Source organism: Amphiura filiformis, chromosome 6, assembly GCF_039555335.1.
Source record: "Amphiura filiformis chromosome 6, Afil_fr2py, whole genome shotgun sequence".
NCBI classification, from domain to species: domain Eukaryota; kingdom Metazoa; phylum Echinodermata; class Ophiuroidea; order Amphilepidida; family Amphiuridae; genus Amphiura; species Amphiura filiformis.
The window spans coordinates 50,240,895-50,259,758 of NC_092633.1; the positions used below are offsets into that span (position 1 = coordinate 50,240,895).

General features: G+C 37.5%; 1 protein-coding gene across 1 annotated transcript; it reads right to left on the bottom strand.

The window, feature by feature from the left end:
• Positions 1 to 5,126: 5,126 nt before the first annotated feature.
• On the bottom strand, positions 5,127 to 18,601 carry LOC140154276 (chymotrypsin-1-like). Its single transcript, XM_072176861.1, has 8 exons — positions 18,415 to 18,601; positions 17,170 to 17,426; positions 15,270 to 15,370; positions 13,939 to 14,098; positions 12,197 to 12,304; positions 10,137 to 10,506; positions 7,842 to 7,949; positions 5,127 to 5,578 (listed from the first exon to the last, which is right to left on the bottom strand). The coding sequence occupies exons 1-6, from the start codon at positions 18,510 to 18,512 to the stop codon at positions 10,214 to 10,216; spliced, it is 1,017 nt and encodes a 338-aa protein (XP_072032962.1). The 5' UTR covers positions 18,513 to 18,601; the 3' UTR covers positions 5,127 to 5,578; positions 7,842 to 7,949; positions 10,137 to 10,213.
• Positions 18,602 to 18,864: the final 263 nt, after the last annotated feature.

The window sequence follows — 18,864 nt, forward strand, 5'->3', positions numbered from 1 at the left end:
TTTTTTGCTACATTTGAAAGAAGGAAAGAAACAAATAAACAAACAAACAAACAAAGCGTTTTGCATCACGTTTTCGAAAATGTATTTTGAATGTTATGTTAACGAACGGTATTCTAACCTTGATAAAACGGTGTGTTTACTGGCATAATACTATGTAGAGGGGAGCTTACAGGACTGGCTGGCACTTCAATTACGAATGCAAAACCGTACCAACAAACAGTCTCAAGGGCTTGTGGTAAACTTTGCAAAGTTCGGCCAAGATCACTTAGGTATTACTATTTAGATGTTTTGAGCATTAAAATATTATTGAAGAAAATTCATACTATCATTTCCATTTTTATGGAGAAGCAAATGACTACACTAGTGTCAATTTTATTGATACTGAGTCCTGAAGAAGCCTCTTAAGTATTAGAAGAATTGTGCAATTTTCCGGAAAAGCATCAAATTTAGCACAGGTGTAGCTTTGATGTGCTGAACCAATCTGGTATAATTGGCCAAAAATTATCCATATGTGCCTTATTACGGTAAACCGATAAGGAAAAGTGAGAATTTGGCACAATCGAATACCAAGAAGATGCAAATTGTTGCTTGCAATTTTACACAGTGACGCCCATTTTGAATTTGGCGGCCATCTTGGAAAGAATTAATTGCCCTTACTCCAGATTTGTTAAGCACATCAAAAGCTACAACTGAGCCAAATTTGGTGCTTTTCCGGAAAAATGCACAATACTTTCATATTTCTGCAGCACTTCAATGTTTAGGGGTTTTGTTTCAGGGTCACGGTCTTAAAATATTTTTTTGCTGCAAACAGAACGCGATTTTTTTATTGTTACAGTTTCATTAAGGGACTGTGCAATAATTATGTGTACCCCGGTGTGCCAAAATCGCTTGTCCCCTTTAGTCGTGCCAAAAATCTTTGCCCCCCTTTAGATGTGCCAAAAATCTCCCCCCCGCCTCCCCTTACACATGCAAGATTTGGGGAAACCTTAATTGTCTTATCATAAAGTGCGAGCGCAGCGAGAAGGAAATTTTGCATATTTGAACGTGTTCGTAACGTTTTCTTACACCTTTTTTGAGCGTAATATAGAAACGGTGCCCTAAATATCTGTACCAAAAATCGCTTGACCCCCCCCACCCCATTTTGGCCTGCCAAAGAATCTTTGCCCTCCCCGCTATAATTCACCACCCCGGGGGTACACATAATTATTGCACCACCCCTAAACTGACATGACAACTTCATTTTGTTCTTACTGACGTTACTACCGATGATGGCGCTAGATTCGGACTAGTAAGAGAGAGTTCCATGGTGAGTTCAGTTAAACGTCGTAATCGTTCTACTCATTCTTAATCCGTTGGAGTCGATGGGTTAATCAGGTTTAATCAACAATCCAGATGGATCGACAATCCAGATGAATTTAATACGACTTGTTGTTCAAGTTTATTTTATTTCAGTATTTCAAGTACGGAACGGGCATTAATTCAGAATTCAAAAAGTATGCGATAGCTGTTTTTCCTCAGCAACGTCAACTATAGATAGCTCTGTTGATCCCTTTCTTCCAGGGTCTAAAATCTAATCCCATCTAAGCCTATTTCCCCTGATACATTGTACATACAAGTGAAAATTCACAGGTAACCGTGGCTGTATTTCACTTTAAGGATATACGAGGTATTTTTGGTCGAAGCAGCCAAAAAATCGATTTTCATTATCTGAATCAATATATTATTGAGAAATAACACTTTCGTGTTTTGCAAAGGTCCATTCTACAAATCATATACTTTAAAAACTTGCTTAATTTATTGTTGTTAATGAGTTATGTATTTTTTTACAAAAGTGTTGTTGTTTCAGCCCTCTTTACAACATAACCAAGAACCACAGTACCTTAAAGTATATCTGTGATATTTGAATTCTTCTACACGCTCGCTATGAATTGAGCAATGCAATTTTTGCTAAAGCTCACTACCATTCGCAAGATGCTGTGAACTACTTTTTTTCTACTGTTTCGACCAACAATACATCGTATAACCTTAAAGGGATCATTTATTTTATTAGATTTAACTTACTAACAAGAATAACTTACCAATATGGTATGCTTACATAGACCTTTTTGGTAAATCCAACAGTTCTTTACGGGTAGACCTGTAATGTCGTCATTTGACATCACGCAGATGCGCAGATCGTTTAACGGATATCGTTACTGCGCATTGCGAGTCGGTGTTACGTCAAATGACGACATCTCAGGTCTACTCGCTTATAGGTTAACCGTAAGTCAATTGCGATTTCCGCAAATTGGTGACTAATGAAAGGTTACTATACTGCGCCAATAAAGTATCCTTACACTTGAAAAAATAATCACAATTTCAAAACTGAACAATATTGGGGTAAATATGTTTTTTAATAGATGCACTATCTAATCCTGCACATTATGACACCACATTGAATCCAATGTGACCTCAAGAAGTAAAATTACAAGCAACTGAATAGACGAAGGTCCCGTTTTAAAAGTGACAAACTGGCCTATACAAGGCGCAAAAAGATTCCAACAAGCGCAACAAAGAGACAACCATGATGCAGTCATGTCTACAGTAGAATTCATCTCGACCTTTGCAGGACTTAACCCCATTAAAAGCTATTAAACCAAGATAACACTCATTGAAACAGCTCAACTGATTAAATCGGATCTTCTCTGGTTGTGCACAAGTGACTGTTTTCATGTGCGATATCGCAATAAAGCTGGTATTCATAGCTTCAGTTGGGTAACCGATTATAAAGGAAACGAAAGGAAACAATGGTATGTGTACCTTTGTTCACGAAATGAGACAATGGCGTGCTTTTTTTTATTAGCATTCTTGAAAATGAGCAACATAATGATTTTTGACTTAACACGGTTTGGAAATAATTTCTTCATATTTTTGGTGTTATCTGTCGTTTACATGTCCTTCCTAAAACACAAAAGTACGACCTCTCCAAACACCTAAATTAGCTAAAAATTTAGGACATGTTACAAAACTATATTGTCTAGAATTTTAGAAGAGTACTTTTAATATTGGCCGGTTATTTTTCACACAGCGACGTTAACTAGGCAATGTACTATTACCTATAACATTAACTAAAACACCAAAGTACGAATATTTCCAAACATCTAAATTAGCTAAAAATTTAGGACATGTTAAAAACTATATTTTCTAGAACTTTAGAAGAGTACTTTTAATATTGGCCGGTTATTTTTCACACAGCGACGTTAACTAGTCATATCCCCATACTTTTAACGTAGGGTTATTTGTAAAGGTCACGCGTCAATGGGAAAGAGCACTGTGTATTGTGTATAGGAAAACGGACAGTAACTGCAGTATGCAAGAGTCCACGTATATGGCAAGCTAACGGCGTCATAATGCGTACACCTATATGTGCGCAGCTTAATTAGTGTTAACGTGCAGATATTTGACCAATCAGAAACGCTAATCACATGGTTGAGTAGTGAGCTGCACTCAATATAATAGTGCTATCCTCTGTCATGACGGTGTTATATCGTGCAGCTAGTTGCGCGCCGTTTATTTCATGTTACGTGCAGATATTTGACCAATCAGAAACATCATATTAATCACATGGTTGAATTGTGAGATGCACGCAATAGTGCTATCGTCTGTCACAATTACTTTGTTGTTAATTTTAATATGTGAGTGAAAATAGGCATATTGTAGTGAAATACTAACAAGGTAGTCTAGTTGCATTATGTCAAGTTAATATGCTATTTGAAAATAAATAACAATTGTTTATTATAGATGAGTTGACCTCAATGTTTATCAACAAAGGCAAGGGACTGGTGTATCTTTATGCTTGAGTGAACCCCATGCAACCACTATACTGTTCAATAGTCTTATTGCGATGTGGCGGGAGTTTTAAAAACACTAACCCTGAACAAAATATTATGCGCGCGCATACTGCCAGGCAAAAAACAGCAGTATGAAAAGAACCCATCCATGCAGCATATAGACGAATCTAAATTCACGCATTCCTACACCTGACTAGCAGCCTTTAGTTAGGTAGCCGTCGGCTACAATGCACTCAAAATGTGAAATGATTCGGCCTTGGCGGAAATTTTAAACTGCATACCATCACCCGTTTTACACCTTAATACATAATAATCGGATTAACTACACGCGGTATCTATGCATTGATGTACTTGCGAACAAAAGGACTATGTATGAATAGATGTGATGGGATTAGCTGCGGAATTATCTCTATTATATATATTATTCTATTAACCCTCCTCGTCCTTGCATCTTCTCTAAGACAATCTTTCCGTTATTTAGCTAAACTACCGCGTAGTCTAGATTTGCAATGGTTAGTAAAACATAAACAAATGTAGACTGCGTGGCAGTCCAGCTAAATACCGCATAATCTGGCTCACTATAAACACGCTCTAAGTGTTACTAGGCGGCTTTTATTTGCACAATTGGACGCTCAAAACACCAGGTTGGTGCTAGCGGCTACCCAAAGATGTCCGACCAAATCCTGAACATGACTTGGCTAGTTGGATTCGTCTATACTGCAGTACGGTGAGTACGGAGAAGATGAAGGTCACTCTATAGGAACACGAATCTTAGATAAACAACTGACCAATATCATTTGTGATGAGGTTTTTATATCAATTAAAATAACTAATGAATGTTCTCAAATAAAATTAATAAAGATCATCATTTATTGTTTTTACTATAAAATAGCTGTTCCAGTAGCATTCATAGTTATTTTCTGTAAAAAATCATACTTGAAACGGTAAATTTTCAGCTAAAAATTTGAATTGAAGCCTATGCCTAATGTATAGTGGAATCAGCATCTCCTACTCAGACAATGTTTTGCCAGATTATTTACATTTCCTAACCGGGAAATTTTCCCAGACTGACGTTAGATAACCATATGTTGTACATTGCTATTGCTGTTGTTGATCCTCATCTTATTATAGGTACCGACACCCTGATCATTTGCACAGTGCTTTCGTTTTTAATTAAAAGAAACACGATAACGCTATGCAAATACTAATTATTATACTCAATACAGTTTATTACATACATCACATGGTATAATAGAGTCATCGGTACCGGGCACCGATAGCACTATAGGACCAAGTTCGATGTGGTGCCTAAAGATATATAATGTTTAATTAAAACAAATCTGTTTAATATTTTAAGTTTCAAAAAGCAAACTAAACATATGTAATGTGGAGTTCAAATCCTGTCTCTGTAACCTGATTATCAGATACAAAAGACATCCACATAAGTTGATCATTCACCGCAGGTAAAGACGACGGTGCAATGAAACCGGTGAGCGCATACAACTCCCCTTGCCTGGGATCTAAGCCGGTCCCTATGTAAACAAAATCAAAGCCAGACTCGATGCTAAACTGATTGATAGTAACAATAATGTTTGCAACTGGAGCTATGAAGATCCACAGGCACCTGGTCATAATATCGTAGTTCCCACCCGGATAGTTTGATGACGCAATTGTTATTGATTGGCCAGGTTGGGTATCTAAAGAAATTTCTTGATCATATGAATCGCCATCGACTCGGCAACTGGCATCTGTATAATTGTATGGATAAAACGGAGGAACAGAATCGTTATTATTATTTTGTTCATTTAAGGGATGGGGTATGAGCGTTTGGACATTAGAGCACATCAGACATATCGAATTGCATTCTGAATACGAAGAATGTCCTTCTGATATCAAATAATTTCAGATTTTTTGAAATTCGCAATGTAATACATATTTTATGACAAATCATTAAAAGTTGATTTAGGGATTCAATCATGAACAACGGTGAAACATGATTGAATCCCTTTCAACAACGAAAAGAAGCTAAAGATCGTATAATTCACGATTATTTTACGAGGAATGTCAGTCAATCATTGCCACTCAGCCTTACAAAAACTTCGATGATTTCTCTGTTGATATCAGCAATAAAATTACAGAATAAACATGATAAAACGGCAATGTTTAGCCGCTACCTGAAAAATACTGAATTCAAATTGAAAGTTTGCATACGCACAAAGGTTCCTGGCATGACAAATTTTACGCTCACTCGCGTAACGCGTAGTCTCGCTCGCGTTCGCGTATACGCTACAGTAAAAGTGTGGATTCATCAAGGATTAACAACGTTTGGCTCCTGTACAAAGGCATAGGAAGAGTTGTTGAAATTTTTGATATTTAACAGTAAAAAAAAAAAAAAAATTGGGTCTTTTGGGGGAAAAATCCATATCTTCAATATGAAAGGTCAAAATTTTCAATTGATCGTCGGTTTTTCCTCCCAGCTACATACACTTTAAGAATATATCATTAGATTGATAACATTTACTTCGAGGACTGTTATATTATATCAAAAATGTGAAAAATATCAAATTTTAATAATTTGTCATAAGATTTGTATTATATCGTGAATTTCAAAAAATGAAAATTATTTGATATCAGAGAGACATTCTTCGTATTCAGAATGCAATTCGATATGTCTGATATGTGTTCTCATGTCCCACAAAAAATACTGTCGAAACGCTCAAAACGCTCATTCCAGATCCCTTAATTTTTTCATTTAATTTGTTCATTTAAAAAGTGAACAATCTGCACGGATCCAACCGACAGAATGCTGTCTTTTAAACAAGGTGGTACAATGTAAGACGAATATATTGCCAACCAATCAAACGATATTTTGCCGCCAAATTACGAAACCAACCCTGGTCATTTCTATTCCTAAAATAATATTTTACACCTGGGCTCATCAATAGACCTTTTCGGAAAGGCAGAGATAAGTCACAGTAGAAACGTACTATGACGGACTGTCTTGCCGATTAACCTAATACATTATTGAATCGGGTCAACATACGCGCGGCATCCTTTTGGTGCAGAAACTTGACACGCCCCTCACGGAAAACGTCATACCTGCTAGCGACTAGATGCATTTCTATTTCTCGCCTCCAGTAAAGACGTTTTTACACGGACTCGTTAATAGATTTTCTTTTCGGACAATCCGGAAAACCTTCGCCATTAACTCTGACTAATATACCACGCTAATGCGCACATCGGTGTATGATCATGTAATTGCTGCGCAGTCCAACTTGTGCAGGAACAGTGATCGTATTTAGGATCATATTGTAAAGGCTTTCGGGATTTCCCGCAATGATGAATAACATGGGTGTCGACTGCAGACGACAAGTTTCAAATTGTTTTTAAAAATTTCAGAATTGTAAATTTTCATGACCATATTTGGAATCATCATGAAAAATGCATTAAAATGAGTACAAACAAGCCTAGTATTGGTTCAAAGATAGCTCTTGATATTTTGAGAAAATATTTCAAAACTTGGACTTTTTATGCTGAAGCCATATGGCAGAGCAGTAAAGACTGGAAGTCAACAATAAAAAGAAAACTATAACCATGCATTGGTCCGTACAATTACAAATGTCTCAGTCTTTATAGCTTATCCAGCTTGTACTCGAGATATTTTACTTACGAATCCTGCTATGAATTATCAGTCAATGGACGTTGGACATTCCCCTTATATTTTCCATTTAATAGTGTATATTGTTTTTGAATTGGTACAATGCCGAATAGCAATTCGTTTGTTTGTTGCGATCATATGTTACGCATGAATTTTCTTGAATTAGAGAACATGGATCAAATGCACCTGTAACTAACCCCATTTTCTATACCGCCCTCTGTTGCTTACTTATCACGCTAAATTAATACATGAAGAATCGGTATTCGGCATTCTGCCAAACTCATAATGATATATACTTCACACATCCTTCATTGTATAGAAATACAAAATAATGTTTCTCGCATTTAACTTACGACAATTGACTTCATCCTTGTCAAATTCATCACAGTCAATGTTCCCATCACATATCTGGGCTTCAAGGTAGCATTCACCGGTAAAGCATTGTCCTCCATCGACACACTCTATAAAATAATGTTTACATTTCCACATGAACATGGGAAACCTTATAATGCAGTGCAAAAAAGTAACTACTCAAGTCAACGTTCTTTTACTTACGCTACTACAATGCTGTGGAACGATCTCCCACCTCACACCAGGAATGCGTCATCACTGGACCATCTTAGGCACAACATCTTTTTTTTAAATTATATCTCCAGGGACTGATGTTAAGAGCAATCGGTACCTACCCGGGCTCCGATAGATCAACAGGACCAAATTAGATGTGGTGCCTTAAGAAACATCTCAAGACTCAAGCGAATCTCCTTATGTATTCCATGGAGTGGAGCCAGTTTATAGTATTAAATCTGCGACTCGGTCGTATGCTTTGTTTTACGAAGAGTTAAGCTTAATTTATATACTCGATCGATTTTGCAGAAACGTGAATTGCACGCGTGCAAATATGCGCCCTCCTTTTTACATACTGAGCATGCGTGTGATTCGCTTTTCTGTTCAAGTGATGAACGTGTCTAAAGACAGCGGATAAATCTGACGTCGCCACTCACCAATCCATATTTAGACAATAATAACTGCGCACCATCTATTTTGAGGTCATTGTGTGAAATCGGAGGGTTTTGTTTTGGGCTGAGGTATTTTTCCGAGGGAGCGGTAGCTCCCGAGGAAAAATACCGAGGCCCAAAACAAATCCTGACAATTTCACACAATGACCTCAAAATAGATGGTGCAAAGTTATTATTGTCATTCATTACCGTCGTATCTAATATTTTGAACAAATCAAAATGGCATTTTATGTTATTTTATGCCATAAAACGCTGTTAAATATAACCAGTTTTAATCATTGTTGTAACCTACCCTACAAAAAAATCAACCAGGCGAATATTACATTCGCGCCGACAACAAGAGCTACCAATCACAGAAGCGCGACGGCATCGCGTAGGCGTGTGCGTTGCCATAACGCGTAGCTTATACACGCACGCGCGCGCAGAAGTCATTGTTGCGCGTCCGGAGTCATTGTGAGTTATTCATAACCTCATTAATAAACGCGATGCGTGCGATCCAATCATATTTTATTATTTGTGAAAACGCGAACGCAAATCGAGGTCATTAATATCTCACAATTGACCGCAAAATGCGTAATTGTTCCAATGTCGCACACAATTGACTTCTGCGTTCGCCGTATTGTGCGTCCAACGAACTGCGCGCGCGCTGTCTGCCGTATTTGGATTTCGCGCTACCATATTTGCACAGATTCTGATACGCACTTTTGTTATTGGTCGTTTTGTTTTAGCCTGATCGATTTTGGGAAAGGGAAGATGTAAAATTGTTTATTTTACAAACTTTTGAGGAAAATTTTGTGTTATTTTGTAAAGTTAGAAGATCAAAGTGACGGTTATGAATGAGGTTAATAACTTTGCATCGGTTATATGTCGGGCATTGTGAAAAATCTAAACATTTTTTTGGACCTCTTTGGACCTCGGATACTCCTCGGTTCCAAAGGCAAAATGTTTAGATTTTTCACAATGCCCTCCAAATAACCGATGCGCAGTTAGTAACCTCTAATTAATGACCTCCGATTTAGTGCGCGGTCAGGCAATCAATTTATTTTGATTGGATTACAGGCTTCGCGTATATTAATGAGGTTATGAATTGGCAATATTGACACCTGTTTTCTTACACGGAATAAATCGTATACCTAAACCAGCGAAAAGACATGTGATGTCAGGTATTTCCGCTGCCTATAATGAAAGACAGCTAACAAGAATTTATCGCGTCTGACGTCATCTGTCAATCAAACTCGAGCACGGTTTGTTTACAAGTGTCGTGATGATGACTTGCTGAACGCGGCGGTATAACCGGGCGCCTTATTGTTAATTTTGCACCTTCCAACATGCAAACCATCTCAAAAGTTAGGTCTTTATAGTAGGAAACTTTCTTTCGCGAAGACACCATGTCAACAATGCCTAGAAAAGATGCTTTTTGCCTTGTAAAAGTACGTCCTTTTTCGCCATTTGCTGCTATTCCTTTTCTCCGATCAGCACCAAATAGATCGGCTCTTCCTTTTACGCGCTATTAACCTGTGTTAACCAATCAAGGATCGTAATTGCAGTGACATCAGACGCGATAAAATCTTTTTATCTCTGTCTTTAATTATAAAGTAGGTTTCAAATATAAATTCAGTTGTGGATACAAACCATAATAGACTAGAATCTCAAATCCACGTTCAGCGAAAGAAACGTCACTGGTAAATGATATCCACGCATGCGTATCGTCAATATCTAGACTGGAGCCGGGTGCGTAAGCCCCTGTTGCAGACACTATTAAATTGGACGTGGTCAACTCCGCTTCCCATATGAACAAAATCATAATTTTCTTCAACAGAGAAGTCAAGCAGATAAATTACAATATTTGAGCCCTCGGGAGACGAAAACCACCAGACACACTCAAGATCATTTGCATACTGATTCGGATAGTTATCGGATGAAATCCGTATGCCAAGGTCAGGTTGGTCTTTCAAAGCAATACGGTTATCTTGTGCACCAACGACGACAACACAGCTCGCGTCTGTAAAATGAAAATTGAAATGAGTATTAACGGCATCATCATCATCATCATCATCATCATCATCATCATCATCATCATCATCATCATCATCATCATATCATCATCACTTTTGTCTTCATAATTTTTGAATAATTTTGTAATAAAACTTATAAAAAATAAGTTTAAAGAAATGAAGCTCAGACAAACTGGCATTATAATAAAGGAGAGAAAAAATCAGAACCGTTCGGATTCGAACCAGCGCGCACCCACGATTACATGTCGTTGAGGTCACCACCACACGCCATAACAGCTCATGGCGGATCTGCCGGCGAATTGAACATGTTATTTTATTCTCTCGAAAATATCTCACGGCCAATGTAATTTTTTATTATAATTAGAGAGGGCGGCCTATCTGCTGTGCCCTAGCAGGACATCAGTCAATATGAGACATTAAATATTAAATGCGAGGATCCAGAGGATTCATGCCTGAGAAAATATATAATAATTAAAGAAATGAAGCTCAGACAAACTGGCATTATAATAAAGGAGAGAAAACATCAGAACCGTTCGGATTCGAACCAGCGCGCACCCACGATTACATGTCGTTGAGTTCACCACCACACGCCATAACAGCTCATGGCGGATCTGCCGGCGAATTGAACATGTTATTTTATTCTCTCGAAAATATCTCACGGCCAATGTAATTTTTATTATAATTAGAGAGGGCGGCCTATCTGCTGTGCCCTAGCAGGACATCAGTCAATATGAGACATTAAATATTAAATGCGAGGATCCAGAGGATTCATGCCTGAGAAAATATATAATAATTAAAGAAATGAAGCTCAGACAAACTGGCATTATAATAAAGGAGAGAAAAAATCAGAACCGTTCGGATTCGAACCAGCGCGCACCCACGATTACATAACAGCTCATGGCGGATCTGCCGGCGAATTGAACATGTTATTTTATTCTCTCGAAAATATCTCACGGCCAATGTAATTTTTTATTATAATTCATTCAAAGTTTCTTATTCCTAGTTCGTTGTAATATATATCGTTATAGGTTTAGCAGAATGCTGAATATTGATTCGCCTCTTTGTTAAATGTAAGCTACGTATGAATTATTTTGAATAAGACGGCAGGAGATCAGACTATAGAGAGCCACTTAACACACCTTGGTCTGGGGCGGACATTTTTAGAAATGAATTTAGAAAAGCAGCAACGACACCACTTGTATTACATTCCAGATGTTAAATCTACGTCGCATGCATATTTGGGGGGTGAATCGCCAATATCAATTATTTAGCGGTGATCCGATGTGATAAGTGAGCGATAGAGGGCGGCATACAGGGTTAGTTAACGGTGCAGTGCTGTGCTGTCTAATCCCGTTCTATAATTTAAGAGCATTTAAGAGACAAATCAATATTTGTCATTCTGTCAAACTCTTCACAATATGATAAAGATGTGTTGAACTTCAAATACTTTAAAACAAATTGTGTCATAACGTAAGCGTATTTAATGCTCTGTGAAAGGTCCAAGTTTTGAGATATTTTCTCAAAATATCAAGAGCTATCTTAAGAACCACTGAACCAATACTATGCTTGTTTGTACTCATTTTAATGCATTTTTCATGCTGAATCTAAATATAGTCATTCGACAGCCACATGGAGAGAGCTAAATTTAATCAGAGACAGATACACGTGTCAACTTACGACAATTGACTTCGTCCTCTCCTGTCAAACATTCTTGTACGCCATCACATTTCCCCTCAGAAAAATAGCATCTATCATCGGTACACATGGCTCCCAGATTGGCACAATCTACCAAGTGAATTATACAGTTGCAATTATATTAGAAAAAGTTATGGCTCTGAAAAGAGCAGGTGGGTTTGTTCTTATGGTGTTTTACGTATAACAGTTAAAAACGATAACGCATACATTTTGCAGCTTCCAAAAGATGTTAACCATATAAACCCATGCGCGTGTACGTATAGGCAGACATAATTTTGACCTTTTGACTTAAAGCTAGGGCCACATTAATAAGTATCATTCATTTTCATTCATTTCCCCACAAATATTCTTAGAAAAATTTTCTTTTAGAAAATGTTACAACAATTTGAAACATACTTTTCAACTGTGAGAAATCAACCTTTGTTGTTTTTTGACCATACTGTAAAAGCACATAGAATGTTTACACCCTCTATCCACAAAATTATAACATTATAGTTTGAGTCAATACAATTGACGATTCAAGCAGTATATTAGTAAGTATCATTGTAAGACCAATATATTGTATTGACATATTTTCGTATCTCACAAGCATAGTTCAAATGGTAGGGTATCAGATTTTTGTACACGAGAGAGTTGTTACCTAGGGGGGTTTACACCCTCAGCTAGGCACTCTAATCCTATCCGTTCTTTCTTCTTCTGGCAACAAAACTTCCAAATGCTTCTCCTCCTAGATGTTACACCATATAATTACGTAACTTGCACATATGTATCGGCTATATTCAGTGCCCATAGGTATATCTGTAAGGGGTATGAAGCTCAAACTCGGTGACAACAAATCTTGTGACCAGGGGAGCAATTTGTAACATTTTACAGGGGTCAGGTCAAAGGTCATCTGGGGTCAAATCTTAGAATTGCATTTTCTGGACATCTGTAAGGAGAGCAGGAGACTCAAACTTGGTGACAACACACCTCATGACCAGGGGAACATTTTGCAGGGGTCAGATACCACCACAACACCAACACGCACCAGCTAGGTTTGTGGTCTATGACCACCATTTGCCACTAGTTTCTTTTATTCTCTTTCAGTTAAACTTTTTTCTCAACTTCAAATGTACTTTTAAATTATCATCAGAAACATTCTATATGTAGACGTTGTTTTACGGAATATTTATATAACCTTCGTTATGCTTAATACACAAAATACTCATAAACAATCGTGTTTTTTAAGCAGTTACTTTTAAGCAGTTTGTTGTACGCCTATCCTTGTCAACTTTACATTGACGAAAAAGAAAACGGAAACACATTAGAAAACTGACTGCAAACACCTTAAATCGCTGTGGAAGTAGTGATGTAACAGGATTAATTACCATAGCGATAGGTTAAAACAATTTTTAATGTATTGCCCTTCACTTGACGTACGCTGCAACTCTTCATCGCACCATTGATTATCAAAGAATACATGTAGGCATAAAGACCTGGGTCGTAATTCTATGGAAACTTCACATTATGCAGAGTCCATGTACATTTCGCTCGCACCTGTACGATTAGTGTCTTTTAAAAGAACAGTACTTGTATTAAATCTGTGATTTCACACACAGAAATGGCAGGTGATGAGTGCAGCCTACTTATAGTGCGGGGCAATACATTCAATACCTATCGCTGTGATAATTAATTCTGCCCATCCTTTTCCAGTCGCTTGCTTGCTACGGACACTCATAACTTACCACTGTCTACGATAGACGCCTTTGCAATAAGACTCTGAACTCTTGACACACGTACATATGGGTGTTCAGTTGATGTATCACAAGCTAGATGCAAACCAATTCCTACTAAGCGCCAATTGCCATCATCTCCTTCACACACCAATGGGCTGCCACCATCACCCTTTTTAAAACAATGTAAACAGAAGTATAACCAGGTTGAAGATATTGTAAGTAAATTTGTCTAAACAACTACTCGTTTCTTTTTATCTGGTCTTTTAAAGTACTACAGCTGAAGCCATATTGTCAGGAAACATGGAGATACACGCATTGTAGGCGTTGGAATGAAATAGCAATTTGTTTCGTTTTACCTTATTTGTTTGGCTCGAAATTAAAAGGGGACAATGTAATCAGTGAAAACTAACATTTTAAAATGAATCAATTCTTATGCAATCACACATTATTAGTTTAATTCAAGTATCCGTCATGGAAAAAGTAAAGATAGAGATACTCAGGTGGAATTATGAATGGCGATATAGATGGGTTGACCTCAATGTTTATCAACAAAGGCAAGGGACTGGTATATCGATATGCTTGAGTGAACCCCATGCAACCACTACACTGTTCAATTGCCTATTGTGCCGTGGCGGGAGTTTTAAAAACATGAGCCCTGAACGGCCCTGATTTGGTAAAATGATCTAACTTAAAAATAAAAAGTTTGAACACTTGACGTTTTTCTTTTGGAATAAAATAAATTATTAAACACATCCAATATCTTAGAAAATATAAAAATGTTTTTATTTGCAAAAATTTGGCTAATTTGGTTGAGTAATTTTGAAATGACAACCGTTTTAGGAAGTTAGATTGTTTTACATTGTTTTACCTTGTAACAAAAATAAACATAGCGAGACTCATTAATTTGGTAAAATGATCTATCTTGAGATAGGTTGTTTTGCAGTGTTATCATCAATGCGTTAGGGTTTATCTGACGCTCTCTAGAGGGTCTTGGCTAATGTGGTAAAATGATCTAACTTTGAGATAGCTCATTTTACCACATTAAATACACGAAAAGTAACAAAAAAGTGTCAAGATAGGTTCTGCTATCTTCAAAATGAAGCAGAGTGGTGATTTGAGGATGTTACCAATGGAAAGAGCGTCCCCAAATTACCCACGATATGGATTTATCTCAAAATGTCCCAATTTCAAGTTAGATCGTTTTACCAAATCAGGGCCGTGAACAAAATATGATGCGCAAGCATACTGCCAGGCAAAAAAAACAATGGAAATTGTGATTATGCGTGCGCATACTGCCAGGCATTAACGTCAGAGGTCAACTCATCTATAGAGTCACTAACCGTGCATAAGCCTGTGCTACCTTCAACACACACATATTCAGACGAAAGCCCGCAATCCGATAAACTAACTGTAGCTTCATTTAACGTGGCTGGGTATCCACCTGCTTGTAATAAATAACAAAACAATTTATAACATAACATAACAAACAAAAACTATTTAAAAACACTTCACTCGGGTTTCTTTTTAAAAGATTATTTAAACCAAAATCATACTACCGGGTTTTTATAAAACATATTATACTCAAAAGCCATAAACATCTAAGTGAACGAAAATAGCAAACATTCTTTTTACAAAGTCTGGTGGATGTGAAAAGAGCCGTTTATTATGTGGTTTAGAACCCAATTCTGTCTCTTTTACCAATTATGATGGCTCTGAAAAGAGCCGTTAACTCTGTGGTTAAAAAAATCCCCATTTTTGGTAGTAAAGACTTGATACTAATGGAGTACCAAAATATAAAAGATACCCGCAGGGCAATAAAAGCAAAATAAACCCAAAATTATACTTTATGGTACATAAAGATTAGATATTCAAAAGCTATAAAACATCCTTAATTTTAACGATCATTTTAAAGTCTTGGTGGCTCTGAAAAGAGCCGTTTAATAGTAGTCTTTCAAGAATGACCTCGGCTAACTATCTATTCTGTCAGCCGAGAGTCATTCTTGAAGGATGTTTTAATAGTTTAATTTAGTTTAATCTTTATTAACGTCACACTCACACATAGAGACCAGCCAATTATGGCTTATGAGTGACAAAACAATAATATACAATATAAAAATATAGCACATTATAATACATAATTATAAGCATCATTTAGCCAAGGTTTTTAAAAACAAGGTGTCACAGGTTGTATTCCATCTATCAAATTCCTCGTTGGGTGCATTATCGTGGTCGCTACCGGCTCTCGTCGAATCGTCTAAAGGCACTTTACGGGTAATATTGGGACGACTTATAGTAATTCTGTATTTGGCATTTCGCGGAAATCCCATATTTAACACTCTCTTGTCAATGGTGTTATTTCTTCACAGAATAAGAAAGCGAATGTTTATCACTTGTTGGGAGTGAAAATAACGAACTTGTATTGAGATGTTGATGCGTCTAATGCACTCTCCCTTGGGGGCGCGTACATTAGATACAATTTCACTCCCAACAAGTGATACGTATTTATCAATCTATAATTGATCATACTTATAGTACATTGAATGTGAAAACACTGGAAGATTGTTTCAGGTACCTTCGACTACCCTAATCAAAAAATATGGCCATCAATACCCTTTATTCAAAAATCACAAAACCTTTGATACAGTAAACCACCATACTAAATGCTTATTATTTATGATATCAGAGGCTTAGCCAACAAGAAAAACTGACAAAAAACAGTACGTTTCTTTCAACCAGCAGTCTTCGGATATCCTGAGGGGCTCCGTAGGGTTGCACCCTGGTCCCCTCCTCTTCTAGTAAATATTAAGGATCTTCCCTGCTCTCCAAGCGCATCATTTTATGGGGATGGCACACACATCATTTTCCCATAACACATGATCCCAAACCAATAATCAAAAATGATATTGAGGAAATGCAGTTTCAGTACCAGTGGCGTACCGTGGAGGCTCCTACCCCGGGGGGCTGAAGAAAAAGGTTGACCTAAATTTTTTTTTCGGTGGTTTGAAAAAGTGAAGAGCAAAATAAAAGGATTATAGGCGCTAGCGCCCTAAAAGCAACAAATTTTGATGTGTAGTACAATTTGTTCACATTTTTTCACAATTTTTTATACTTATTCAAATTTTCCGCCCTTTTTTCTTTACTCATTTGCCGCCCCTTCTTCTTCCGCCGCCCCTTTGTTTTGGCCGCCCCTGCTTTTACCCCGGGGCTGGCGCCCCAAAGCCCCCCCCCCCAAATACGTACCGCCTGTTGACGTTTCTCCAAATCCTAAGATCTTGCATTGACTGGTACTGTATTCTTCCTCTTCCTTATCAGCCCTTGTGTTGAGACATATAGGCGCTACCTGACTATTGAATGTTATCGGCGTACAAAACTTCAATACGGCGATATGTATTTCGTCGTCTTGATTCATAAATACTCCACAAATGAATGACTCTACGTGGGTGGTTGAGGGCGCCATCAGGTTGTGATCACCAAAAACTACAAATATTCCAAGTTCTCTGTAAACAAGGATATGTAATACGATATAATCATTTGTTATTTAAACGTCTTAAACACATCATAATTATATTAATCAAATTTAAATATTTTGTTTGTAATATTTATTTAATTTCGGGTTCTTTTGTCGAAATATCGTGATGTATCGTTTTAAAGTAAGAACATTACTTAAATTAAACGAAAGCATGTGCAATTATGTAATAAGGCTTTAACAATTTACAAGACGCCTCCGGTGCTTTTTCGGCGAGGGGAAAGAAAGAAGGAAGGAAGAATGAAAAGAGAAGTAGAGAAAACTTTATTTCTTGTGTGCGGTTTTGGACCTCTCTAGTGCCAGATACGCGAACGGGATTACTACCTTTGCCGGCCACTCTTTCCGTACCCACAATGTCCCGTACCCATGTGTGTTCGCATGATGACGCAATCGCATCACGTGCGATACTTGTGCTTGCAGTTGCTTTTCTAGCCACCAAACCTTCAAAATTTAGCAGATATGGAAGATCTGCTTGTTCTCTGTTGACAGTTGACAGTGAACGGTTCTTTTCAGAGCCATCAGTAGGCAAGGAGCGGCCTACATGTCTCATTCTTTGTCCTGAAGAAGTCAGAGCTACTCCTGACGAAGGTTTGACAGTTCTAAACTTGTCCGACGGCGAACCCGCTAGAAAAACCCACTAATTGTTATGAATTCCCGTCGTAAAAGCTTATCCCTCAATGAGCTGTTTGATGCGTGGTAGTTAGGGTTAATCACACCATCCTTCACGCTGACTGCTTGCTACCCTCTGCGACACAAAACGAGCACCCAAAAAGGGCCTTTTGGAAGCGTTATTTTTCGTTTATAATTGTGTTTGCCTATTATACGCCTGTATTGTTTATAGTACTAAACTCATCATCTTTCGGCTGCGGAGAGTATCACGCCTGTATTGTCTATAGCACTAAACAATAAGGGGTATAACAATGAAGGTTATGGTTTATTACAGGCATTACATTACTTACGCGCATGCCCGTAAAGTTATTCCAAATTGGTTGTCCAACATCGTGACAGAACAAAATGGCAAAAAAGTAGACTCGTAAAGAGTCCATATTGACCCCATCCATGGCCATCCGGCAGTGACGTCTGCACCGCCAAATATTTGTGGAGCGGGTAAGATTGGTGGGCGTGATCCACACACTGCAGTATCTACATAAGCTATGATGATATAAAAATATGATTTATTAGCATTCCAGCTGATTAAAATGGGTTCTGAATCATAATTAATTATAATACACTCAGAACTCTAGTCTCTCGCTGGTAAATGGTCAAGGACAGAAAAGGCAAAAAGACGGAAATTTTGAGTTATGAATAAGAGACAGGAAGTTATGAGTTAGATAGTTATGAAAATGACGGGTGTAAGCGCGAAAATGTTGACTGTCGGGTCAACGTCATCTGTGTTGAATTAAGTATAG

Excerpts from the sequence above, each read along its gene's own strand:
- LOC140154276 (XM_072176861.1), bottom strand. The coding sequence starts at position 18,512 with ATGGGGTCAATATGGACTCTTTACGAGTCTACTTTTTTGCCATTTTGT. Across the intron at positions 17,427-18,414 it reads ATAACTTTACGGGCATGCGC|AGAACTTGGAATATTTGTAG; the intron begins GTAAGTAATGTA and ends CCTTGTTTACAG. Across the intron at positions 14,099-15,269 it reads GTAGCACAGGCTTATGCACG|GGTGATGGTGGCAGCCCATT; the intron begins GTTAGTGACTCT and ends TGTTTTAAAAAG.